The 27,975-nt window shown below is 40.6% G+C and overlaps 1 protein-coding gene across 2 annotated transcripts; it reads right to left on the reverse strand.

The window, feature by feature from the left end:
- Nucleotides 1-30: 30 nt before the first annotated feature.
- AP3M1 (adaptor related protein complex 3 subunit mu 1) lies at nucleotides 31-27,937 on the reverse strand. 2 transcript variants are annotated; one of them, XM_062215000.1, is made up of 10 exons: nucleotides 27,629-27,937; nucleotides 20,815-21,072; nucleotides 17,203-17,479; nucleotides 15,220-15,391; nucleotides 12,863-13,000; nucleotides 10,444-10,529; nucleotides 9,203-9,336; nucleotides 8,126-8,333; nucleotides 5,177-5,321; nucleotides 31-4,710 (listed from the first exon to the last, which is right to left on the reverse strand). In XM_062215000.1, exons 2-10 carry the CDS (start codon nucleotides 20,871-20,873, stop codon nucleotides 4,610-4,612), a joined length of 1,320 nt encoding a protein of 439 aa, XP_062070984.1. In that variant the 5' UTR covers nucleotides 20,874-21,072; nucleotides 27,629-27,937; the 3' UTR covers nucleotides 31-4,609. The 2 variants fall into 2 exon arrangements, with proteins under 2 accessions (XP_062070984.1, XP_062070985.1); XM_062215001.1 differs by lacking the exon at nucleotides 20,815-21,072 and having other exon boundaries at nucleotides 27,629-27,931.
- Nucleotides 27,938-27,975: the final 38 nt, after the last annotated feature.

A 27,975-nucleotide genomic window follows, 5' to 3' on the forward strand; every position in this document is an offset into this window, starting at 1 on the left:
TGACCCTACCTGCCTTTCCTGGGCTGCGCTACCTGGGTCTTTTTGGAAGTGAGCTTGCTGCTGCACGAGAAGGTAGCCTCTGAGGAGCCCCTGCCTAGGGGTCTGGATCCATCTCTTGCCCTTCCTCAATCTAATCCTTCTAGACTCTCACACTATCCAAACCAAATTTTACTGTCAGGAGGTACTCACAGATCATGATTCCATGTTTACTGTGCCCCTGAGCTGTTTGTGCTATGGAAACTTCCTGTCCCATATCCTGCCTCGGCCTGCCAAGGTAGCCAATCCCACAAACACACTGTGTGCTGGTGCTCTCTGTACTGGAGGGGCAGAGGGGCCAGGGTGTGGTCCTGCCCAGCCTCCCAGTGGGGTCACTCCCAGGCTCTCCATGCTGTGTCACTGCCTGCAGAGGTTTTTGTGCTGAGGCCTTATTCATTCTTAGCTCTCGGCTGTTCTTTCTGAGCTGAAATGCTGCATTTAATTTTTAACCAAATCATGTCTCTTACCATGACTTTTGTAGTCTTCCCTCATACCTTACATAAACAAGATTTTAAAGTTATATAGGTGTTGGTTCATCTGTAATTTTAAAAGATTCTTTTTATCTTTTCGAAATTCAGTCCTAAGAATTAGTGCATTTAATGGAAAGGAATCCTGTCCGAAGGACACTGTGTACCTAAGGGAGAGTGCTGCTGAATTCAGTGGGAAATAACTCCTGTTATTTCTGCCTCCCTTCAACCACCTACAACCAAGCCCACAGCATCCTCTCCCAAGTTCAAGAGTATAATGGGTATAATATTTCATTATCACTGTAGTAAGTTTCCTGTTAGACAAAGTCAGAAAGAAGGCAACTTTTCCCTTTTCGCACTTAATCACTGCTGATTGAGCATTCCCTAGCACATTGAAATGGTATTTCTTCCCAAAGCCAGAACCAGGTGAGCAAAGGAATAAGAGCCCTTGCTTGAATGTCCCTCCTTCCCAGTCCCAATGTGTGTTAGTTCCTAATGTGGAGAACTTGTCTTAAGTTGGTCCTGTACACTCAGGCTTTCTTATTTCCTTTTAACTGATGAAGATTATTTTCAAGGTCCTCAGCATATGTGTATAGTTGCTTACTTATATAAATGCAATATTAATGCCTTTAAAGTATGACTCTATGCCAAAGATCACCTTTTGTTTTACTAAAGATTACTTAGAGGAAATAAGGAAAGTCATGTTTGCTCTCCAGGTTCCTCCAGTGTTCTGAGACACTGGGTTACTCTTTATGCCAGATGTGCTTTTCTCTAATATCAGAGCTCAAGACACAGTGAAGCAAATTAAAAAATTTTTTTTCTTCAATGATCATTAGAGATGTTACCACTAAAAAAACCTACATTTATAAACTAGGATTTATTATATGCAAATATTTTCTGCCTCTTCTTTTGTTCTGTTAAAAACAATAAAATGCATTTATATAAACAATGCTTTAAATGATGACTATGTCATTTTACCAAGAGCTTTAAGGGTCAGGTTTCTCTTTTGCAGAACAGCCAATGAAACTAATCCTCAAGATCTGATAACTAAAGATTTTTTATTAAATACAAATGTTGTGTCAGAAGAAGTAGGGATTGCAGTAGTATATATATTTAACAAGGATTTGTGTGATAAAAGACCGTTTGGGATTATGTACTAGTGGTTGGTGCTGTGATGGAGGTCAACAGTGGACAGAAAGTGGCCGGGTGACATCAATACTTTCTGATTAAAGCAGTCTGTCTGTATTTTAGAAGATTCTAGCTATTGTTTGGAGACTATCAGTCAGTGTCCCCTAAAAAGCTGATTGTTAAGCGTGCAGGAGTGCCACACATTTTTTTATATTCCAGAGCCAAGTATGGGATAGTAGGTTTGCCAGAGCCACTAGGCTTTGAGGCAGAGCTAGCTTTGGGGGATATATCCCTTTTTCTTGCTTGAGGAAGCACCAAAATCATAGGGGCACATTCTTGGAATAGAGTTGGGACATCAGTGTTTTTGTCTGATTTTCTGAGACATTTCTTTTAAAGGGTAAAGATCATAAAGGGATGCTATTTGATGTTGCTAACTTAGAATATTCTGTTTCCAATCATACAGCCTGCTTGAGTTAAAGGAGAATGTCCAAGACTACTGAGTTAGCTCAGCAATCTCTAAAATGGGATCATTTCTCTAGCCACCACTGTGCTCACTGTGCTGCCTTCCTGCTGCTCTATAATTGTTTTTGGAAACCAGGTGTCTCTAAGGACAATAAGACCAGCATCTTCCAAGGCTTCTTTTGTAGCACCACTTAAATAATGAACCCATCAAATGAACTCTCTGAACAAAATGATTGCGACTACATCTACTTCATTTGTTCTTGGGATATACTCCAAAAAAGGAATATTCTCAGATTAGCTGGAATTCTATGCTTGAAAACTATTCTAATACTATTAAGTATTTATGGATCTTTGATATTGGTAGGCCGTGGTAGTAGGGGAGGTTATCACTCAGTCTTTGGCCAGAAGAGGCAAACTTAAAAGTATGAGTGGCTGTTAGCATACTCTGGTTAGAAGAGGAGCATCTGCAAGTGGCCTTTGCAGCTGTACTCAAATCTTAGGTGATGATCTGTAAGAAAATCTGATCATGGTTAGCCTGCTCCAGAAAGCCTTGCCCATCTGAGAATGCCTGATTTAAAAAAAAAATCAAGTTCTTGCTTTGATTTTTTTTTTTTTTATTGACAGTATAGCCAGAGCTAGAGAAAGCAGTTACTGGATTCTATCAAATTAATAATTTAATTCTAAGAGGAAAACAGTGTACTTGGATGTCTTAACAGAAATTGCTAAAGGCAAGAAACTTGGCATACATTCTGCTTGGATTCAAGAGGAGACAGCACAGGAGGAAAACTGGAATATTTTGAGGTGAGAAACCTGAAGAGCTAAGACATCACAGATGAAAGGATAAGGACTGACTTGAGGTAAAGGAGTTATGTATTTGGTACCATGTGACTTTAGCTGCCCATCTGGGATTGGTTGCCAAAAGTAGCCTTTCTTCTTAGATAAAGAGCAGGCTGGATGCCCTGGACAGGTAAGGTAAGGACGCACTGTATAGTGGACGCCCAATACCAGCACCAACCACTAGCCTTTGACACCATAAACAGGATTAAGGTTAAGGGCTATGCTTAGCATTTTAAGTGGAAGAGTTAGACGCTGAGAAGAACAAGAGAATAAAACCACAAGAAGAAGGAAACTAGTAGCATTCGTAAGAACAAGCAGGAAACAAGAAGACCAAGTACTTTCAACTTTCAACCTTTCTCTACTTCTTTATATTTAATGAGGCAAAATAACTGGGCAGGATGACCAAGCCAAGGAAGTTGAGATTGACTTTCCAACCATGATGATCAATATGATATTGTCAATGTTACTGAGGATTTTGTTTCTGCTTCAATGTAATATACTTCCAGGTACTTTGTTAGTACAGTGTAGACACTGAAGTACTTCAGTAAGAATTATGACAGTAGTTGCAGGAAGCAATCTATGATTACAGGCTTGGTAAATACATACTGCAATAAGAAGAGTTCCCCTAAAAGACAAGGGATGCAGGCAAATTCAGCCCCTTAAAAATAACAAAAAAGATTAAAAAAAAAGATTAATAAAATTGAGGCAGGTTCATTTTCTTCCATTTGCTGAGCTGGGGCAGGAGGCAGACTACTATGGTTTAAGGGGTATTGGATAATCTTTATAAAACATGAAGATGGCAAAGGTTTTGTTTAAATTTCTCTTTACTTTAATTTGCTTAAAACTGCAAACACTTGTGCTTGCAACAACTTCCTAAAAGGAGAAGTAGTGTTCCCTTTTATTATCTTAATAAAGCATTTGCCCCATCATACAAATGATTTTTACTGTGCTATCTAACAGCTGGACCAGTGGCACAAAATTGAGATGGTAGTTACTGCAGCAAGGTCCCTGTAAATCAAAATCTGAGCTTTACATAAAAATCTTATTTATAAAAAATACAATACCAAGTAGAGTGAGGATGGAGCAGGGAGCAGCAGTGCTCCCTGCCAGGGCCATGTGGAAGTGGCTTCTGCTACAGTGCTTGCTTAATGGCACAAGTGAAAAGCTGAATAAGGCAAACACTTGAAGAGGCAGTTTCTGTAAACGTCGGGGCGTGGGGGGAGTTTCCTCTGTTAGGACAACTACTGATTTGGGATGGCTAAGGTCTGAAGCTATGATATGTAGCTACACCTGACATGTCACGTTGCAGATTAAGACAGCTCCTCCTGGACTAGAAACCAGTTCACTTGTTTTAGGAGATAGGTTATCACTGTAGCCTTCTGCCTTTACTGTCACAAAGTGCAGCATCCAGCTGGTACCCCCATCCCCTGTGGAAGAAATCACCTTCAAAATCTTCCCAAGTGAAAAGATAGAAAATAAGCTAAGTTATTAGAAAAGTCTCCTTAGCTTAAAGCTCCTTAAGAACCCTACATTGACTACTAAGCAACTTTGTTAGTGGTGTGTAGCTCTACACAAATGCTTTAACTAGAATATGTATTCCCACCCACTTGGTATCTAACAGTAATAAATTGTAATGACACTTGGAAAAGAAACTGATCTTGATTACTTTTGGCCTCTTCTCATGTCCTCACTTGGAACTTTCCAGCTTTCGTGACATATTTGACTCCTTTAAATGGCTTATATTTCTCCCCATACATGTCCAACCGATTTACTTTTAAGCCTGTGTGAAAAGAATGAAAGGAATAAATTACTACATCTCAGTTATACGAACCAGTACTATATAGATAAAATGTGTATTTTTAAGCAATGAGCCTATACAGTAAATCTGACCTTAAGCAGCGTCTACTCCATCCACTATCGGGAAATGTCCCACCTACATTCACAAATTATTGAACTGTGGGGTTATGGTTTTAGTTGATTCCCACGTAGGCAAGGAATTCTACTTTCTGTGACTATGACTGACTTCTTTTCTGGTGGGTGAACGAAGGCAGGGGTTAAGGGAAGTTGAGCGAAATAAGATGCTCTCCACAACTGATGCCAGGGAGGCTGGCCCTACAGCACAGCCTAAAAGGCAAACTGGAGCTGTTGCTTTTTCTATAGCAGGAAATGTTTGTTACTTTTTAAACTATCCAATAACTGGGCTCAGTGAAACTTAGTTACCCTTAGACAAAGTCAAACACTTTTACCTGAAATAGCAAGTTGCTGAATCTTGAACTGTATGTTGAGGCTGGGATTCTCTTCTGGCTTAGGTGCTCCTGACTGCAAATTTACCAAGCCCTTAAGACTTGGCAGCTTTTGTGGAGTGATTTTTCCCACATCCCATGTTAGTACCTTAAAAAGAAATAAAAAACAAGCATGTGACTTGAACTTGTTTTCTATTTACAAATGAGGAACTTAAGGTTCCAGATTTCAAATTACTTGTTTAACGCTAATAAAAGGCAAGTTGGAAGTTGACAAATCCCGTCTGATTTTAAATGTTCTTTTTATTATACCATCTTCACTGCTTCTCTCTGAGCCTATTTCTTTTTCTGTAAAGTGAGAATCATTTAAGTTGGTATTTGAAAATTTTAGCCGTAGAACCCTTCGTTCAAGTGAAATCTTGAGCATGGAAGCTCAATGGCAGATGAGAAAGTGAAGCTGTTTTGTTTGAAGCTACCTTGAAGGGCAAGAGATCCGGAGCTCCCCTTTCCCAGTCCTGTGTTGTTTCTGAGGAGGTTCTTTGAATTTCTGGGATGGAGTTAGGTGATCTTTAATAGTTTATGACTTTTAATTAAAAAAAAAAAAAAAAAAAAGTCTGGGTACTGTGAGTGGGTTAAGCTGCTAATTCCAACACCAGATCCCATATCGAAGTGCATCAAAGGATGGAAGCTCTGTGTCACTCTGCCTTTCAAATAAATACATAAATACATCTTTTTAAAGAATATGCTTTTTTGGGGCTGGCGATGTGGCACAGTGGGTTAAGCTACTACCTGTGGTGCAGGCATCTGATATGGGCACCAGTTCAAGTCCTGGCTGCTCCACTGTCAATCCATCTCCCTACTAATACACCTGAGAAAGCAATGGAAGATAATCAAAGTACTTGGGCCCCTGTAACCATGTGGGAGACCTGGAGGAAGCTACTGGCTCCTACCTGGCCCAGCCCTTGGAATGAACCAGTGGATGGAAGATCTGTCTCTCCCTTTATGTAACTCTGAGTTTCAAATAAATAAATAAATAAATAAATCTTAAAAAAGCCTTTTTATCAGGCAGTTCAATGACTATGCTGTAGTTGTTTCATAATCTTCTGCTATAGGTATGTGTAAACAGGGAGAACAATGTCTCCTGTGGAAGAATATGAAATGAAGAACTTTTAAAAGGGGGCTGGCTGGCATTGTGGCCTAATGGATTAAGCAACTGCTTTTAATACTGGCATCCCATGCTGGAGTGCTGGTTTGAGTCCTGGCTGCTCTGCTTCTGATCCAGCTTGCTGTTAATGAGCCTGCCAAGGCAGCAGAAGATGGTTCAAGTACTTGGGTCCCTCAACCATTTTTGAGACCAGGATGGAGTTCCTGGCTCCTGGTTTTGGCAGGACCTTTTGAGAAGTGAACCAGCAGATGGAAGATCTCTCTCTCTACCCACTCTCTCTGCTATTTTGCCTTTCAAATAAATAACTAAATAAACCTTAAAAAAAAAAAAGGAACAAAATAATGGTTGGTTTCTACAGAAAAATCTAACAATTAATAGATTATAGTATCTTCATATATCCACAAAACACTTAAAAAAAAAGCCTTTACTGCGGCCAGCACCGTGGCATAGCAGGTAAAGCTGCCACCTGCAGTGCTGGAGTGCCATACATAATCTCAGCTGCCCCACTTCCAATTCAGCTCCCTGCTATAGCCTGGGAAAACAGTACAAGATGGCCCACGTCCTTGGGCCCCTGCACCTGCGTGGGAGACCTGGAAGAAGCTCCTGGCTCCTGGCTTCAGAATGGCCCAGGCCTGGCCATGGCAACCATCTGGAGAGTGAATCAGCGGATAGAAGACCTCTCTGTAATTCTGCCTTTCAAAATAAACAAATAAATAAATAGTTTTAAAAAAGCCTTTACCGGCCGGCGCCACGGCTCACTAGGCTAATCCTCCGCCTTGCAGCGCCGGCACACCGGGTTCTAGTCCCGGTCAGGGCACCGATCCTGTCCCGGTTGCCCCTCTTCCAGGCCAGCTCTCTGCTGTGACCAGGGAGTGCAGTGGAGGATGGCCCAAGTCCTTGGGCCCTGCACCCTATGGGAGACCAGGAGAAGCACCTGGCTCCTGCCATCGGATCAGCGCGGTGCGCCGGCCGCAGCGCGCTACCGCGGCGGCCATTGGAGGGTGAACCAACGGCAAAAGGAAGACCTTTCTCTCTGTCTCTCTCTCACTATCCACTCTGCCTGTAAAAAAAATAAAAAATAAAAAAAAAATAAAAAAATAAAAAAAATAAAAAAAAAAGCCTTTACCGGCCGGCGCCGTGGCTCAACAGGCTAATCCTCCGCCTAGCGGCGCCGGCACACTGGGTTCTAGTTCCGGTTGGGGCGCCGGATTCTATCCTGGTTGCCCCTCTTCCAGGCCAGCTCTCTGCTATGGCCCGGGAAGGCAGTGGAGGATGGCCCAAGTGCTTGGGCCCTGCACCCGCATGGGAGACCAGGAGAAGCACCTGGCTCCTGCCTTCGGATCAATGCGGTGCGCCAGCCGCGGCGGCCATTGGAGGGTGAACCAATGGCAAAGGAAGACCTTTCTGTCTCTCTCTCTCACTATCCACTCTGTCTGTCAAAAAAAATAAATAAATAAAAAATAAAAAAAAAAAAGAAAATAAAGCAAAAATGAATTAAAAAAAAAAAGCCTTTACCTTCTTATTAGTAGAGACAGTCTTTGGGTTATCACAGATGAGTAAAGGTACTTTGAAAGAAGATAGAGTCAGTTTCACTTCTCTGTTTATCTACTCAGGGGCAGACGTGGGATTCTCTCTACAGCCAGTGGCAGAAATACAGCCTAGTATGACCTTTTTTTGGTTTGGATAGGAACTTTAAACAAGCTGGTAAACCCTCCCCTCTACTCTTTCCCCCAAATCACAAAAGAGATTTCAGGAAACACTTGCTCACTCTTGATCTGAAGTGGCTGTACCTTGGTGACTGGATCAAAGGTATAGCTGCCTTGTGTTGGTGTCAGGTTCATATTCAGCACAACTTTTGGCATGTGAACTGTCACTGTAATTCCTTCAACAGTTTTGCCCATATTCTGCTTTGGTCCAATTGTTACATCAAATCTGCCACAGGAACTGTTCTCCTTAAAGCTGATATTATGTTTCACATACACTGGTATTGCCACTAGACTAAAAGACACAAAAGCATATACATACACAATTAATGGTTAGGATACCTTCAGAGCTGCCCTGAAAATATCAGTCCAGAGTATTCTACCCTGCTTCTACTCCACAGTAGGGATCCATACTTCTAAAACTGCATCTTTAGCATCTGCACAAAGGAAAGCTGAGTATAGCACATTCTGGTACCACTATGTTCTAGGAAATCTATCATTTCTCAGCAAGAGGTATACAGATCAGAACCCAACTCTGAAGTCTAATAGCAGTGTAAACAATTGAGACAAATGGTTCTAGTTTTTAAAAAGATCCCACTGAAAGGTAATTTAGAATTTAATATAAACAAAACAGTTCCTAAATGATGAGAGCCAAGAAACAATTTCTCTGCTTTTCAGTCCTGTCTTGATGATACCACCCAAATACCCTCAGATACTTTCAAGGAAAAAAATAGCTATATAAGCTACGATGCTGAATTGTTCCTTTAAAACTCATGGCAGGAGAGAGTGACTTGAAGTGGGCATGTTGGGCAAGTCTGCAGAGCTAAAGGTAAGGCCTGTCTCCTTCTGTTGGCCAAATGTCTACAGACTTTGATAAAATTATGGTACCAGTTCCGGGTTCTGGTTATGCATAGTCCAAAATGCTTGTTCTCAGGTACAGGCTTTACTATGGTCTCATTTACTGCTACTATGTACTCTTAGACTCAAGGCACGGATTATTTTAGGCATGTATTCTCATCAGTTCTCTTTGGGTATCTTGTTGAGTTGTGGTTAAGTCAACCATGATGAACTCAAGTAGCCAAGTGTAGAATGAAACAAGGAAAAGTAGGTTCTACTCAGAACACTGAAACATGATGGAAGATTCTGGCTGACACATCAACATACTTTTGTGAGCTGACACGGTAGGATATGAGTCGGAAATTTCCATCTGGAGGAATAAATGACAAAACTCTTTCAGATTCCCAACGTTTGAACCGGATGCAGGGGTGGAAGCTGACATCATCCAGAAGCCTAGGGTTCTGCCAGGAAAACACGAGACAGCCAGGTTCATAAAGTATAATAGCTATGGCAACTCTGTTCAGTATTATAAGATGAGATATTAGTATTTTTTCTAAAGATAAAGCAGTCATGAATGAAATAAACCAGGCACAGAAAGACAAATACCACATGTTCTCACTTATGTGCAGCAGCTAAAAAAGTCAATATCACCAAAAATTACAGTGATTACCAAAGGTAGATGGAGTAAGGTGGTGGAGAACACAGGGAGGCTGTTAAGACGGATCTCCTAATACAGTTAGGAGGAGTAAGTTCTGCAGTTCTAACACAGTAGGGTGACTACAGCAATTTGTGATTTATGAAGAACTAGAAGGGAGGAATATAAAGGTTCCCAATAGCAAGAATGACAAACATTTAAGGAGATAGAAATGCTAATTATACTGATTTGATCATTATACACTGTTTATGTAAATGTATTATCACGCTGTAGCCCTTAACTATGTTATTATGTGTCAAAAAGATAAAAGTCATGTGAGCATTAGTTATTATGACATCCACAGAACCTTAAAAGTTTCACAATTTGCAAATATTTTATATACACTATTTGAATTTCAATAACTACCAGGGAGCAAAGATGAATAATATTAGTTTCATTGCATAGGTAAAAAAACTGAGGTTCAGGACGAATTGGTGAAAGAGCACCATAACTCAATTCTTTTCATTGTTCTTTGCAGTATGGTATGCTAAGTCCAAAATGATAAGACAAAGTCCTGCCCTTTCCTGTTAGTAAAGCAGGTAATTATTCAGTGAAAATTAAAGTAGAGATTTGCCAGCTACCTTTTAAGTCATTTCCAGCACATCTAGGCAAAGACTTCTCAGCCTTTTCATAAACGCCAGGCTCATCATGTAAACTACTGTCCTGGAAGCTGCTATGCTAGGAATACTTCTCAGATGATCCTTTACACTCTTAGATACAAACTTACCTAAAGTACTTATCACCTCATTTAATATTTAGTTTGTAGTACTTATCGCTTCATTGAGTATTTCATATATATGCTATTATGAGTTGGAAATTTCCACCTGGAGGAATAAATGTAGCCCTTTGCTACAAAAAAGAAAACAAAACTTACCATGAAAGATAGGGAGAGATCAGGCATTCCTGATAGCTTAATGCAAGCATCAATGACCCCCTGAATTTCTGCAAAGACTGTAGATCCTGAAGAAAGAAAAAGGCTGATAGTATCAATGGAATCTGAGTCTTTAGCAGAGCTATCACTATATCTGGAGTAATGGAGATACCTCCTGGGTGTCAGACTTGCTGAAGCTTTGCACCTCGATTAACAGGTCAGTGGACAGATGATATATTACACCAGTTCAGAAAGCTTTTTCATTTAGTGCCATGGTCTGTAGCTAACTCTGGTTGGAATATGATAATGCTAACGAAAATCAAACCTATCTCCTTTAGAGAGTTAACCTTCTTAGACTACTGATATGAATTTAAATAGTTACAATAGGCTTGAAAAATGAGGGAAATTTAGGAAATGCAGCAAACTACTTCTTAACTTTTAAGAAATAGGAGCCATTTGGGACAAGCGTTGTGATGTAGTGGGTAACGCTGCCACCTGCAATGCCAGCACTCCGTATGTCTGCCAGGTTGTGTCCCAGCTGCTCCACTTTCCATCTGGGTCCCTGCCACCCACATGGGGGACACGATGTGCTCCCAGCTCCTGGGTTTGGCCTAACACAGTCCTGCTGTTGCAGCTATCTACAGAGTGAACCAGTGGATGGAAGAGCAATCTCTCCACCCCACCACCCTAACTCTGACTTACCAAATAAACAAACATTTAAAAAAAGAAATAGAAGCTATAATCTATTTTTCTGTAGACAGAATGCTACAGTGGAAAGAGTAATCACTAAAGAAAAGATATTGGCTAGGGGCCCATGCTGTGGCGCAGCGGGTTAACGCCCTAGCCTGAAGCACCGGCATTCAACATGGGCAGTGGTTCGAGACCCGGCTGCTCCACTTCAAACCAACTCCGTGCTATGGCCTGGGAAGGCAGTAGATGGCCCAAGTCCTTGGACCCCTGTACCCGCGTAGGAGACCTGGAAGAAGCTCCTGGTTCCTGGCTTTGGACTGGCACAGCTCTGGCCTTTGGGGCCAACTGGGGAGTAAACCAGCGGATGGAAGACCTCTCTGCCTCTCCTTCTCTCTCTGTGTAACTCTTTCAAATAAATAAATAAATCTTTAAAAAAAAAAAGCAAAGCTGAAAGGAAGGATTCCTTTCCCTTTATCAATTACTATTAAAAAAAAGATATTGGCTAAAATTCACTAATTATCATCACATATCAAGTGCAACCTTGAGTGGATCACTCAACTTTTCTAAGGCTCTTCTTTTCTTTCTTATGGCTGCAATGGCTGGGACTGAGCTCAGGCTGAAGCCAGAAGTCAGGAGCCAGGAGCTTCTTCAGGATCTCCTCTGTGGGTGCAGGGACCCAAAAACTTGGGCTATCTCTGCCTTCCCAGGTCATCAGCAAGGAGCTGGATCAGAAATGGAGCAGGAACTCAAACTGGCGCCTATATGGGATGCCAGTGCTGCAGGCGGATGCTTAACATACTACACTGTAGTGCCAGCCCCAGCCTCAGTTCTTGTATAAAATGTGATGATGGGACTAGATTTTTAAAAATACTTTATAATTTTATTAATTTTTTGATAAACATTTAATACTTGCACATTTTATGGTTTTTTTTTTTTTTTAAGATTAATTTATTTATTTGAAGGCTGAGTTATAGAGAGAGAGAGGGGGAGAGGAAGAGGGAAAGAGAGAGGTCTTCCATCTGCTGGTTCACTCCCCAGATGGCTGCAACAGCCAAAGCTGTACCAATCTGAAGCCAGGAGTCAGGGATTTCTTCTGGGTCTTTCATGCAGTGCAGGGGCCCAAGGACTTTGGCCATCTTCTATTGCTTTGGGGTATACTTTCAACGTATATACAGAGCCTGGATTGATCGAGCTAGGCAACTAAGCTTTTACTTCCTTTTCGTTTTGTTTGGAGCCTATCGGCTCTTCTTTTCCAGTTCTTCATACGGTATACAATACAATTTTGTGAACTTTAGTCACCCTAGTTATATTATGAATATTTTTAATAATTAAATTTTATGATTGTGATAGAGTACCATCACCTGGTCTGGCTAAAAAATAGTCAGACACAGGCCTCTACTAGTAGTACGTCATAAAAAATAGTAGTAAAAGTATGGTATATGATAGATATGCAGTAAGTGTTATAAATAAATAACAAGCAAGAGAAGTATACAGAGTAATAATTAATCTGTAAGTAAGGCATCATGATTTCTAATTTACAAATGTTTGGCAGACTTCAACTAGTGGTTATGAAAATTATATGTAACCTCTGGACAAAATAAACAGAGTTCTAAATCCTTAGAAAATAAATGCCTTTCTATTGAAATTACACTGCCAAAGGATTTTAATTTTCTTTTCAGCCCATGTTGGCTGAATTGTTTTTTCCCTAAATTGGACCTCTTGCACAAATTACCTGATTTGTCTATAATTGCATCTATTTCTTCAACGACATCAAAATAGGCTTCGTTGTTTGTGTACTTTACCCCTGCCCGGCGCCATGGGATATTGGACAGCTGCCCAGTGGGAAGTGTGTCTCCAACATTACTACTGCCTAGGAAATGTAAAAGAAGAAAGCAAAGCTGATATATAAAATGGTTATCAGAAAAGCTAGAAAACAAAATAAAAAAAGGAAAATACTTTAAGTGGCTTCTTCAAATGCTGTGTTTTTCTCACTGAATTTGTGATGGTCTCCAGAAACGTCAAAGACATATCTATAACCAATATGATCAAATTTCTGGAAGACAGAAATAGGCCAAGTGGTTCTCTGCCTACCTGACAAACCAGGTTAAATTCATTTACTTATCTTTTGCTTCCTGTGTGTTAATAATAACAATAACTAATTCCAGTGGCCACACAACAGACTCTCATCCTGCTGCCACTGATGAAAAAAGAGGTTGTTTGTTTCAAAATCTTTTGCTGATAAAATGTCTCCACTGAGAATACAAAGTGATAAATAGGCCCTTTGGTATTCAGCTTAATTGTATACCAGATGCTGCCAAAAAGGCCTCAGTGGAGAAACTGGATGAAGAACATGCTCTGGCCTTTTCCCATTTTCAGGTCAGCACACTGATTCAGCTGCAATATGGTTAAACTTCAATATCTAATTGCATGGTAAATGACAAACACTTGTGTGGTTGTCCAAAAAAATATGCTTTGACTTACTTAACATTTTGGCTACTTTTCAATTCTAATCCAAGTACATGCTTAACTGTCCTCTGCCCAAGAAGGGAGGGGCAGAGTTCATAAAGTGGTTTAGGAAAAAACCTATCTTCTTACAAACAAGGTACAATTACCATTAAAGTTTTTAAGTATTTTCCCATATAGGTTGCATTTACTATTTTTTTTTATTTTGTTAATTTTGTTTTGAATGCACTTGTATTCATACTGTACATACACTTTTGCAATCCATTTATGATTGGTGTTCCTGCCTCCAACCTGTTGCTTTCCAGAAGAATTTTTGAAAGCTATAGCTTTCATCATGGTATTTTCCTGCTTAAAATCTTCCATGTTTACAATAAAAGCTAAATATTTAGCCTAACATTCAAGGACTTTCTCAGCTGTTAAAATTACTTCTCTCACTATTCATCTGAAAAACAGCTCTGCTTCTATTAAAGGGGTTAATACAACTCAAGGTTTTCACTTCATGTGTATTTTTCCTCATACAGTTATACCTATGGAGAATGCCTTTTTTCTAACTCTACTGATTGTCCAGGGCCCTGCCTGAGGGCTACTTATTACAGTCCAGCAAGGATTACTTCATATACGGAACTATCCTCTTGGACTTTACAATATACTGCCCTATGGATACATGTTAAATTTTTACATTCTACATAGTAACATTTTTCTAATTATAAAATATGTTTATTTTGGAAGGTTGGAAATTATTAAGCAAAAATATACTCTGTATTTCCTTAGCTTGAGATTGTTACTGTGAGCATTTTAGATTTTTTGTCTTTGTGAATGTCTATAAATAACCAAGAGTAGCTTTTAATGGTCTTGAGCTGTTTTTTTTTTAACCTGTTTAATAATTTTATAATGTGTACTTTCCAAATGTCACTACATTATCTGCAAAGTATGAAACTGTTTTCTAAAATCTTAGTGTTACATAGGAGTTTAAATTTTAGGCACACGGAGACTTCATCCTAATTTTCTCTGAAGTTCTTCCTACACTCAGCCTTGCAGAGAAGATTCAGGTCAATGCCTTAGACAGGGGTTTATGAATGGTGGACAGTAGAGTTGGGGTGTCACAAACATTTCATAGGAATTTTTCCCTAGAATAATTTAATAATTTCAAAAGAATACTACCTGTAGTATATATCTAAATTCTCACCATACTCCAGAATTAAACCCAGCTGGAAGATTATAATACAAGTACAAGGCCCACAATGTTTGAGATCTCACAAACAAATTTTTTATTTCCTCTGCACGGATAAAACACAAAGACTTGCAGGTCAGAGTACACACTCCGTGGTTTAGTCTTAAGTTTTCTACAATTTAGCAATTGTGGGATAACAGCATTATGCCAGTTATATAACATTTTTAATTTAATATGCCACTATAACTAAAGCAAATGTTCTTCTAAGTGGCTTCATAGAGTGACTTCTTTAACACTACCTAGGATAATTTATCCAATCGTCTTACTTAGTGCATTCCAGTAACTAATTCTGGCCAAATTTTACTACTTTAATAATTTGTCAGATCATAAGTACCAATAAGTTGTTTATAAAATTGTAGCTGCTAGATTCCTAGTGGAATATGTTTTCATCTTACCTGTAATAGAATTGACAACAGAACGTAGAATTGTTGGTGGCTTAATCAGTTCTTTCAAAATGTTAGATTCAGTAGCCAGTGGAAATCCATTGTCTAACATTTCTTCCAAGAGCTCATATACTATGACCACGTTATCCTTAATTGCAGCCTCTGAACACTCACCAAAATAGTCCTAACAAAATATACAGAATATTGCACAATGAAAAGCAGAAAGGAAGATCTGCTACATACTTTTTCTCAGAATAAACTTAAAGTGAAGTAACTTACTGTTTAACATGTTGAAAATCTGTAAGCAAGAGGGAAGAAACCCCTCTAGTGATAGCACTACTCCTCAAAATTTTTGTAATTTATTATTTATTTCAGAGTTCCCAAGCACTAGTTCAATCCCCAAATGCCTACAATGTCCATGGCTGGGTCAAGGTTAAGTCGAGAGCCAAGAACTCAATCCAGGTTTCTCACATGGGTTTTAGGAACTCAATTATGAAGCCATCATTGCTGCCTCCCTGGGTCTGTATTACTGGGAAGCTGAAATAGGGAGATGGAAATTAAACTCTGATGTTGAATGAAGAAGTTTTAACTGGCATATTAAACTGCAAATGCCTGTTTTCTAAAGTGTTTTTAGAATGAACTTGATTCCTAATACATATTATACCAAAAAGTACTGAAATGTTAAACTGGGGGCCTGTGCTGTGGTGTGGCAGGTTAAGCCACAGTTACAGCGCCTGTTCGAGTTCTGGCTGCTTCACTTGCGATCCAGCTCCCTGCTGGATCTCCCTGAGCAGAGAGCGGGATTGGAAGTGTAGCAGCCAGGACTCAAACTGGTGCCACAGGCCGGGACCTTAACGCGATATGCCACAGCACTGGACCCATGAATAAATCTTAAAAAAAAGAAAGAAAGAAAGAAATGTTAAACTGGCATGTAAGCAAGAAACTTCACTTGTCCTGGGTAGGTGTTAAGTGCTGGAGTAGGTTGGTTAGTGCTGCTTACACTTGCATCCTGTACCACAGTGCTGGTTCCTGTTCTGCTCCTCCATTTCCAATCCAGCTTCCTAATACTGCATGCTAGGAGGCAGAGGATAATAGCAAGTGCTTCCCCTACTTCCATGTGGGAGACCCAGATAGAGTTCCCGGCTCCTGCCTTCAGCCTGGCCCAGCTTAACAGGCATTTGGGGAGTGAACCAGTGGATAGAAGCATGCTCACTCTCTGTTGCTCTACCTTTCACGTAGATGAAAAAAATAAGCATTGAAAAACAACAACACAAAAACTTCATTTGTCCTGAGCACACATGGATAAGTTTTAAATTATTTGGTATACACAGCAAGACAAGAAAAAATATGGATTGTAAATACAGAAGAGTTCATAATCAACAAAAATCTTGGGAATATCCAGAGAATTTTATTTGGAGGGCCCTATTATTGCCTGATGACATAATTTTTAATATACCTAAAAAACAGCAGAGTAGCCAAGTGTACACTGTACACTCTATAGAAAAAGGTTTATGAACTGAGAAACAAAGAGTATACACTAAAAACTGGGTAATTAGGCCGGCGCCGTGGCTTAACAGGCTAATCCTCCGCCTTGCGGCGCCGGCACACCGGGTTCTAGTCCCGGTCGGGCGCTGGATTCTATCCCGGTTGCCCCTCTTCCAGGCCAGCTCTCTACTATGGCCCGGGAAGGCAGTGGAGGATGGCCCAAGTGCTTGGGCCCTGCACCCGCATGGGAGACCAGGAGAAGCACCTGGTTCCTGGCTTCGGATCAGCGCGATGCGCCGGCCGCAGCGGCCATTGGAGGGTGAACCAACGGCAAAAAGGAAGACCTTTCTCTCTGTCTCTCTCTCTCTCTCACTATCCACTCTGCCTGTAAAAAAAATAAAAAATAAAAAAAATAAAAAAAAATAAAAAAAAAACTGGGTAATTAATCACGAGCCCCACTTCCAGCTAACCTGTGTAACTTAAATTAGACCGGTTTTATGCATAACCAACCTGGAAAGTGTCAGCAACTCGATGCAGGAACTCAATTACAAAGAGAGGTGGCACTTCAGTCTGTATGACAGACACAAAGAAGAGCTTATCCCGGTAGATACTGATGAGGTAGTGGTGAGGTGTGGAAATGACAGGTGGCACATTTTCAACATCAGCAGCTTTCTCCTGAGCTTCAAAGAAATAATCACAGACAGACTGGCTCACAACACTCTTCCAGTGCTTCTCCAGAAATATGTCACCGGAACAGTTAATGAGAAATAGACTGTGGATCATTTTTCTGTGGGGGGGAAAAAGGTTTAATTTTATTAAATGTCACAAAGTGCCCTGATACAAAAACCTTACAAAGCAATGTAAGAAACCACAGACTATTTTCATTTAAGAACACTGACAGAGTGGCTGGCACTGTGGTGTAGTTAAGCCACCGCATGCAACACTGCCATCTCAAGTGGGCACTGGTTCCTGTCCCAGCTGCTCCACTTCTGATCCAGTGCCCTGCTGATGGCCTGGGAAAAGCAGCGGAAGATGGCCCAAGCGTGTGGGCCTCTGTCACTCACATGGGAGACTGCCAAGAAGCTTTTGATCCCAGCAGCCATGGGGAGTGAATCAGTGGATAGAAGACCTTTCTCTCCTCTCTGCAACTCTTCCTTTCAAATAAATAAATCTTTTATTTTTTAAGGAATATTGATATAAAAATCCTGACAAAAACACTAAAAAACTGAATCTGGTAACATATTTAAAAAGGGCTACATTCCCTCACCAAGTGAGATTTATTTTAAGAGGGAAAAGTTGGTTCAAATAAGCAAATCAAAGTAACATGGAATATTAATACAAGTACTAAAACAAATGATCATTTCAAAAAGTAAAGAAAAAGCATTGACAAAATCCAAGACCTTTTCATGAAAACAAAACAAGTGCTTCAACCAGGAAGAGAAACTTCCCTAACCTGATAAAGACATCCATGAGAACCTCACAACTAATATCATATTTAATAGTGAAAGAACAAATACAGATTGCCCACTCACACCATTTTTATTCAACATGGTTCTAGCCAGGGCAATTAAGTAAGAAAAAAAAAAAAAGGCTCTCAAATTGGAAAGGAAAGAGCAAAACTGTATTTGCAGAATATACAATCTTTTATATAGAAAATCCTAAGGATTAGACACAAAAAAACTAGTAGAGCTAAAAGATGAGTTCAGCAAGATTGCAGAATGACAATGAATCCAAAAAAACCAACTGTACTGCTATTCATTAGCTACAAATAGTATGAAAATAAAATTAAAGAAATAATTTCAGGGTCAGGCGTTTAGTCTACCAGTTAAAATGCCCAAATGAGGGGACTGGTGCTGTGGTGTAGTGGATAAAGCTGCCGCCTGCAGTGCCAGCATCCCATATGAGCACCAGTTTGAGTCCCAGCTGCTTCACTTCTGATCCAGCTCCCTGCCAATGTGCCTGGGAAAGCAGCAGAAGGATGGCCCAAGTCCTGGGGTCCCTGCATCCACATGGGAGACCCAGAAGGAACTCCTGGATCCTGGCTTCAGATGGGCTCAGCTCTGGTGCTGTGGCCATTTGGGGAGAGAACCAACAGAGAGCAGACCTCTCTCTCTCTTGTCTCTACCTCTTTCTGTAACTTTGTCTTTCAAAAAATAAATCTTAAAAAAAAAATGTATACAACTCTTAGAAAAAAATGCATAAATCTTCATGACCCTGGATTAGGTAAATTTTTTTTTAAGATATGACACCAAAAGCACGAACAAGAAAAAAATAGGTCACTTGGTCTTATCAAAATTACAAGTTTTATGCTTCAAAGGACATTGTGAAGAAAGTAAAGAAAACCCACAGAATGAAAGAACTTATTTGAAACCATATAACTGGTAAGGGCATATTATCTATAGATAAAGAACTTTGATAACAACCGACAATTAAAAAATGGGCAAAGAATTTGAGGACATTCATCCAAAGAAAATATACATATGAATGGCCATTCATGAAATACAAATCAAAATTACAAAGAGGTAACATTTCACACACACTAGGCTAGCTCTAATAAAGGCAGAGAATAACAAGGGCTGGCAAAATGCGGAGAAATTAGAACCCACGCACACAGCTGGTAGGAATGAGAAAATGGTATAGCTGCTATGGAAAAGTTTGAGTTCTTCAAAAAGTTGGAGTTATGTGACCGAGTGATTCTACTCCAAATGATACACATTTTGTACATGAATGTTCACATCAGCACGATTCATTAAAAGCCAAAATGGGGAAATAAACCAAATGTCAATTAACTGATGAATGAAAAAACAAAATGTGAAATATTAGCTATAAAAAGGAATTAAGTACTTAAATACACAGCATCGATGAACCATAAAAGAATCCAGACAAAAGGCCACCTAACATATGATTCCATTTGTATGAAATACCCAGAATAGGTATATCTGTAGAAACAGAAAGCAGATTAGTGGTTACAGGCGGAGAGTCTAGTCAAAGAGGCAGGAACAGGGAGTTACTGATAAAGGAGTTGGAATTTCTTCTTAAAGTAATAAAAATGTTCTGGAATTAGTGCTGATTGTGGCAAAACTATGTAAATATACTGAAAACTATTAAATGGTACACTTTAAAATGATGTCCTTTTAGTATGTGAATTATATTTCAGTTTCAAAAAATGTACTCTTCATGTCTTGTGACACAATCTACTCCTATGCAGATTCCAAAGACATGTGTACAAATGTGCAGCAAAAAACATGTATTAAAAATACATTTTTAACAGCAAGCACCTGCAACAACTCAAATGTTTATTCACACAATGGAAAAATTATAGCATTTTATAAGATATTATACAGCAGTGAAAATGATTAATTGCCGCAGAAAACAAACATGGATATATCTTAGAAATAAGCCAGATACCAAATATGCATAGCAAGATTGCATACATATGATGTTCTAGAACAGGCAAAGCTAATCTGGGGCATCAGAATCTCCTGGTGTTCTTTATGGAGGAGCAGGAGTAGTGACGGACAGGGGCATGAAGCTGGTCTTCTAAGGTGCTGGTAATGTTTACTCTTGATCTGAATGATATTTATAAGTTGTGTTCATTTTGTGCTAATTAATTGGGCTTTACATTATCATTCATACACTTTTCTGGATATTATGCCTCAAATAAAAAGCTTATTGTCAATATGGGAGACTGGAAACATGTATACCTAATTTTTGTCTTTTATATGGAAAAGCATCATTATCAAACATTTGGCTTAACATGGTGGGGTGGTGTTGTGGCACAGTGGGTTAAGCCACCCCTTGCAATGCCAGCATCCCATATAAGCCCCAGTCCGAGTCCTGGCTGCTACACTTCCTTTCCAGCTCCCTGCTAATGAACCTGGGGAGGCAGCAGCAGATGACCCAAGTGATTGGGCGCCTGTCTCCTACTTGGAGACCCAGATGGAATGTCTTTGGTCTGGCCAGCCCTGGCTATTGTAGCCATTTGGGGAGTGAGCCAGAGGATGAAAGATCTTCCTCTGTCTCTGCCTTTCAAATTGAAATTAATTAATTAATTAATTCTTAATTAAAAAAAAAAAAAAGAGAATGAGACCAGCACTGTGGTCTGGTAGGTTAAGCCTTTACCTGTAATGCTGGCATCCCATATGGGCGCCAGTTCGAGTCCCGGCTGCTCCACTTCCCATCCTGCTCTCTGCTATCGCCTGGGAAAGCAGTAGAAGATGGCCCAAATCCTTGGGCCCCTGCACCTGCGTGGGAGACCTGGAAGAAGCTCCTGGCTCCTGGCTTCAGATTGGCCCAGCTCCAGCTATTGTGGCCATTTGGGGAGTGAACCAGTGGATAGGAGATCTTTCACTATGTCTCTTCCTCTCTCTATCTGAAACTCTACATCTCAAATAAATATTTAAAAAAAAAAAAGAAAAAGAAAAAAGAATTTAAAATCCATGAATACAGATTCTATGCAATAAGATAAATTTCAAAATTTATAAATTTTGTGTGTGGAAAAGAAGCCTTTTCAGAATTGACTCATTCAGCTCTGTTGACACACAGAACAATGACATCACACTGACCCATTCTTTTCAGAGGAAATCATTTATTTTATGAAAGCAGCTGACATTTAAAGACCATCTAGTAATGATTTCCTCTTCCCATTTGGTATGTGTTCAAGTAAATAACACCAATTTCTAAGGCATGTTTTAGTATTACTATATTAATGAATAGTTAATGATTTAGAGATCTTTTCATTAGAAACAAAAATGTTTCTTTTTTCAAGGCTATCTCTATAAGCAATCAATTTGATCTGGTAAACTGTGACACCTCAGGCTTAGAACCTGCTAAATTTTTCTACATTATCTAATCAGATGGTTTGCTTGGTAGACCTGCTTGGTGTCAGCCTTGTATTTCTATGTGGACATTACTACAACTGCCCGTGAATACAAAGACAGCTATATAGAATCTGTTGACTTTATAACCTCAACTGTTAAACTTTGAAAAAAATGGAACAGAAATATCCAATGTTGAGATCTGAACTAAATTTTTATTTAATAATGTGTTTTATTTAATATGTCTTTTCCTTAGGACAAAATTGACATGAAATATAAAGTGTGAACCAAGATTTGAGTGTAAGCCAGCTACGGAACATGACATCCTTTACAAAAATAAATCTCCCAGGCCCAAAGTGTTTTTTTTTTTTTTTTTTAAACAGATTTATTTATTTATTTATTGAGAGGTAGAGTTACAGACAGAGAGATAGAGAAAGGTCTTCCATCCGCTGGTTCATTCTCCAAATGGCTGTGATGGCTGGAGCTGGGCCAATCCGAAGCCAGGAGCCACTTCTGGGTGTCCCACTTGGGTACAGGGGCCCAAGAACTTGGGCCATCTTCTACTGCTTTCCCAGGCCACAGCAGAGAGCCAGATCAGAAGTGGAGCAGCTGAGACATGAACTAGCATCCATAAGGGATGCCAACACCACAGGCAGCAGATTAGCCCACTATGCCACAGCACTGGCCCCTCAACGTGTTTTATACATTAAAGATAAATGAATTAAAAACATCTAAAATGTGAGTACTTGCTGTGGGCCAGACTCTACGTTGGGCACTTTACCTATGTTTTCATTTAATCTTCCCAGTGCTGTTAGAAATTGCTTTTATCTCTGTTTTTTGATAAGGCAAAACAGTCTCAGAAAAGGTAAGTCACTTACCTAAAATCACACAGTAAGTATCAGAGCTAGGAATGAAATCTAGGTCCAAATGAATCCTAAGCCATGGCTCATACCTGCTTCTTAGAGATGTATAAATGCATTATTATGCAGCACTATCCAACAAAGTTTTCTGCAATGATGGAAATAGCCTTTAGTTGTGCTGTCCAACATGCGGGGCACTAGATACATGTGGCTACTTAGCATGTGAAACATGGCTAATGCAACTGATACACTTAAATTTTAATTAAGTTAGGGGCCGGCACCGTGGCTCAACAGGCTAATCCTCCACCTTGTGGCGCCGGCACACGGGGTTCTAGTCCCGGTCGGGGCGCCGGATTCTATCCCGGTTGCCTCTCTTCCAGGACAGCTCTCTGCTATGGCCCAGGAAGGCAGTGGAGGATGGCCCAAGTGCTTGGGCCCTGCACCCCATGGGAGACCAGGAGAAGCACTTGGCTCCTGCCTTCGGATCAGCGCAGTGCACCGGCCGTGGTGGCTATTGGAGGGTGAACCAACGGCAAAGGAAGACCTTTCTGTCTCTCTCTCTCACTGTGCACTCTGCCTGTCAAAAAAATTTTTTTTAATTAAGTTAAATTTTAAAAACTGGTAGACAGTGCAGTGAATGTGCTGTTTTAACTTATGATTTAAGAGGAAGAGTTGAAGCATATGCTTGTTTACTTAGAAACCAAAATATGTTCTAGTTTTTATGCTGAGGAAGTTTAATCAATTATTTGGAGGAGAAATTATGATTGAAAGAGCTGACAACTGTCATCCTACAGAAAGTATGTCGTTCACATGGACCTAAGTATTCACTGCCACAGCATACCCTAAAAGACTTGCTAGTTCTTGAAGCAAGTCACTTTGGAGTTACTTTATTTTAGGGCCAGATCTCTATTCATCCTCTTAAGCTGGTAAATTCTTTCCAGGAAAGTTTCCATCAAAGTTGTTTTTACTGGCAGTAGTTCAGGTTTCAGAAGAATACAGTAAGTTAAACCAGCCTGCTGAATTTATTGTTGTTATCCTCAGTGCTGAGATGAAAGCACAACACTTGCAGGCCTCAAAAGTACTTAGTTTTAAAAACCATCTGAACCTTCTATAACAGGAAGAGTTTATTTCTCCTATCCATATTATCACGAAGGGCCTAATGCATATAACAATAATATATGTGGCAGCTTACTCATTCTGTTCCTTAAGAACACATCATCCTTTTAATAGGTGCAATTACTTCTTTTATTTTTTTAATAAGCTTCAGGGAAAGCTACACAGTCACTATCACCACAACCATCTTTGTGCTCCTGGTGACTTTTGAGTCATAAAACAGAATTCTTCCAGTTTATTCTAAAGAGAAAAACTGGGTTCAGAGGTCATTTCATCACACTTTTGACTGCTGCTAAAATACTCTATAAATCCCATGGATTAAATGCTGTACACTCCTCCTGGTGTTTTACAAGCAATAAAGTTACAATAGTCAAAATATAACTGGAACACAGTATCTAAAGGAGAAAATGTATTGATTCTCCATATTTAAAAAATAGAGGCAGAGAAGAGCCTGCATCCAAAATGAGAGAATGACTCCAGAAAAGTATCTGGCTCCTCTGAGCATTAGACAATACTGTAATCACTTGTCCATTTCAATAGACAGCTCCAATACGTCTTATATGCTAGGCAGTTCTGGATATACGGTAGAGTGAAACAGTTCCCACAAGCACAGCACGTGGATTTCAGCAGATAAGATAAATGATAAATGTGTTATAATTCCTTTACGATAGGGGAAATATGGTGTACTATGAGAATCTACAAGTCAGTATAAACTTAGCTGCTCTGGCAGGTACACGACAGTGGTGCAATGAGAGGTAAGAACAAGGTAGGCAGTGATTCATAGGCCAATGCAGTCCTCATTAAGGAGTTTGAATCTTATTCTCATGCAGTGTAAACTCAGGCAATCTGACCTTCATGTTTGGAAAGATTACATTAATCACACTGAAGAAACGGGATAACTGGGCACTGAACATGGCTGCACTAATGATGGTCATGGCCTAGAGTAAGATGCTGACAATAGGGATAGAGTAAAATGAAAGGATAAACATTTGTTTTAAAATTTACTTTATTTATTTTGAAAGTCAGAGTGAACTAAATATTGTTAGATTCCACTTACCCACAGACTGCCAATCAAATCTCACCGCTACAAAACTTTTTAAAAATTTTTATTTTTTAAATTGAAATTGACAATTATATTTATACATATGCAGTATGTGATGTTATGATTTATGAATAAAATGTGGAATGATTGAGTTAATTAACAAACCCAGAAAAATTTGATACCTCGGAATACTCTGTTTATCCTCCATTAGTACATAAAGCTATCTATGCTGTAATTGCAGGAACTCTATCTTGTTCCTCCTTATGTCTACAAGTGTCTAGTATACTAAATGTATTCAAAACTAGTTGTTGAATGAGAATAAGAGGAATATAATGTTCTTTGTCTCACAAGACGCAATTTTTTCTCACATGGAGATGCATTTTTAATACATAGAGGACACTGGTGATCTCGGTAAAAGTGGTTTTAGTGGTAGTTCAGTGGAAAACTGGAATAAAGGCATTGCAGTGGCCTGAGAAATAAATAGCAAGTAGGAAAAAAGAGAGATGAATAGATTCTAAAAATACAGCTGTAAAGGGAATTGAAAAACAGGAAAATAAAGGGCTGTCACTGTGGTGCAGTGGGTTAAGCCACCACCTGCAACGCTGACAACCCGTATGAGCATCAGTTCGAGTCCAGCCTGCTCCACTTCCAATCCAGTTCCCTGCTAATGTGCCTAGGAAAGCAGAAAAAGATGGTCCAAGTATTTGGGCTTCTGCTATGCAGAAGAAGCCTCGTGGCTTTGGCCTGGCCCAGCCCTGGTCATCGTGGTCATTTGGGGAGTGAACCAGTGGATGGAAGCTAGCATTCTCTCTCTCTCTGCCTTTCAAATAAATACATAAAACTTTAAGAAGAAAAGGAAGACAGGGAAAAAAATGGAGTAGTTCCTGAAGGGTAAGAAGAATATTTCTCAAGGTTTAAAGGATGGTATGGACAGAGAGGGAAAAGCTGACACAGGAGTGAGGGAATAGATGAAAGAAAAGCCTGAGGACACGGGAGAGGATGGTGTTGGGAGTCAATGTGATCCAAAGAGAAGGGACCCTTTTAACTCTTCAAATAGAAGAGAAGAAAGTTTGTATTTGGTTTCAGGAAAATGATGGCTTCTGTTTTCTCTGTATAATGGAATGGAAAGCCTCTTCTCCAAAAATACCATTTGTGGGGCCAGTGCTGTGATGTAGCAGATAAAGCCGCCGCCTGCAGTGCCGGCATCCCATATGGGTGCCGGTTTGAGTCCCGGCTTTTCCACTTCTGATCCAGCTCTCTGCTGTGGCCTGGGAAAGCAACAGAAGATGGCCCAAGTGCTTGGGCCCTGCACCCGTGTAGGAGACCCGGAGGAAGCTCCTGGCTTCAGATCGGTGCAGCTCTGACAACTGTGGCCAATTGGAGAGTGGACCAGTGGATGGAGGCCCTCTCTCTCTGCCTCTCCTCTTTCTGTGTAACTCTGACTTTCAAATAGATAAATAAATAAATCTTAAAAAAAAGAAAAAAGAAATAGAGAATTTAAAAAAAAATACCATTTGCTACTCATGAATTGAGATAAAACAGAGCTACTTAAAAATATCTAGTATATTGTTGAAAAGTCAGAACCAGTGTTAAAATCACAAGGTTTATAAGAAAAGTTTGATAAGAAAAACTATCCTTATTGTAGAGAGCTCCCCTACTAATGATGTGTAAGTTTCAGGTAATTCTTCAATTGCTCCACTTTTCCTATGGTCTGACTTGAAAACGTCTGGGGCCGGTGCTGTGGTGTAGCCAGTAGGTAAAGCCGCAGTCTGCAGTGCCGGCATCCCATATGGGCGCCGGTTTGAGTCCTGGCTGCTCCACTTCTCATCCAGCTCTCTGCTATGGCCTGGGAAAGCAAAAGATGGCCCAGGTCCTTGGGACCCTGTACCCATGTGGGAGACCTGGAGGAAGCTCCTGGCTTCGGATCAGTTCTGGCAGTTGTGGCCAATTGGGGAGTGAACCAACAGATGGAAGACCTCTCTCTCTCTCTTTCTCTCTGTGTAACTTTGACTTTCAAATAAATAAATCAATCTGTTAAAAAAAAAAGTTCCTTTTCTTTCCAAAATTAATTCACCCACTGGTACCACATCATCCTCTTCCTTCTCATCCAGCATTTTCTCTTCTCTTTCTAGAACCCTTAATCTAGCACACTGGTTATTTGCTTTCTACTCCCCAACACATGTCTTGTATTCAAAACAATCAAACCTCAAACTTTTCATCTCACCACTCCGAGTAATCGTGCTTCAAGCCCCAAATGATGAAAGATTAGTCTACACTGCATATTAAAGCAGCTCTCTCAAACGGCCCAAAGATTCTCTAGTCTTCAACACTTTCCTACTTACTCTTCGGTTTCAGCTTCCTGCCTGGACTCTTGCAGCATTTCATGTGTCCGATAACCTTCCTGAACACACCACAAAGGCTTCTTATCATACTCTACGGGATGTCATGGTTTTGTTTCGCACCCTGAAACTTAATTCCCAGTCTAGTTCTCAGACGTCGCCCCTCCGTACACAAAACTAGTCTCTGCTAATCTCCACCTAAAACATTCCAATTCGACAAATCCCACAACTCCACACAACCCCTTCTCCTTTCGTGATGGCTCCCAATTTTATACTGACATCACCTTCTTCTTCAAACAGGCTGTAAATTCAGGTGCAAACGAATCTAACGCCAACGTGCCACATCGCCCACTTTGCCACACAGCCCCACCTTTCTTCGGAAGAGCGGCAACATCCTCCTCGTATTCTCCACCCTCTAACAGGATGTCCGCTCAGGGCCATTAGGAGTTTTGTCATCCAAAAAGGAACCCTGGGGCTAATTCGAACAGTCAGAACTCCAGCTCCCTGAGGCCACAAGACCCGTTTCCCGTCCGGGAGCACGGAGAAGGACGCCAGCGAGCAGGACCGTGTGCCTGGGAACACTGCCCTGCAGGTGCACCTTTCTCTTCCGGCCCAGCTGGCAGGAAAGCCCGGAAGGCCGGGAGCCGGAGAGAGGTGCGGCTCCAGGTCGCAGCAACAGAGCCGCTCCTGGGGCCCAGAGCCTCAGCCATCCAGCCTGCTACCCCGCTGCCCCTGGTCTGCAGACTCCCCAGTCTCCGCACTCACCCGGACACCTCGGCCAGTCGGTCTGATTCGGCGCCGGGTCCTCTCCGGGCCAAAGCTGAGGCAGCAGAGACAGCCGTGAGGACCCCGCAGTTGGAGTGCCCAGAAGACCGCCTGACTGACAGCTTCAAAGACTCAAACTCGGTCTCCCGAACTAGAAAGATTAAATAGCAGGATAGGCGTTAGGTGAGAGAAAAGGAGTTTCTAAAGGTTTGGGATTTCAGTCTGCTGGTTCACCTAGGATCTAGAAAAAGGGCGGGACTCCGCACCGTTTGGACTCAGGCGCTCATCTGCAGCCTAACTCAGTCTCGGGTCCCCTACAGCGGAGTGGGTGGGGCCACGAGGGGGGC

The sequence above is a fragment of the Lepus europaeus genome, chromosome 17 (genome assembly GCF_033115175.1).
Source record: "Lepus europaeus isolate LE1 chromosome 17, mLepTim1.pri, whole genome shotgun sequence".
Taxonomy (NCBI): domain Eukaryota; kingdom Metazoa; phylum Chordata; class Mammalia; order Lagomorpha; family Leporidae; genus Lepus; species Lepus europaeus.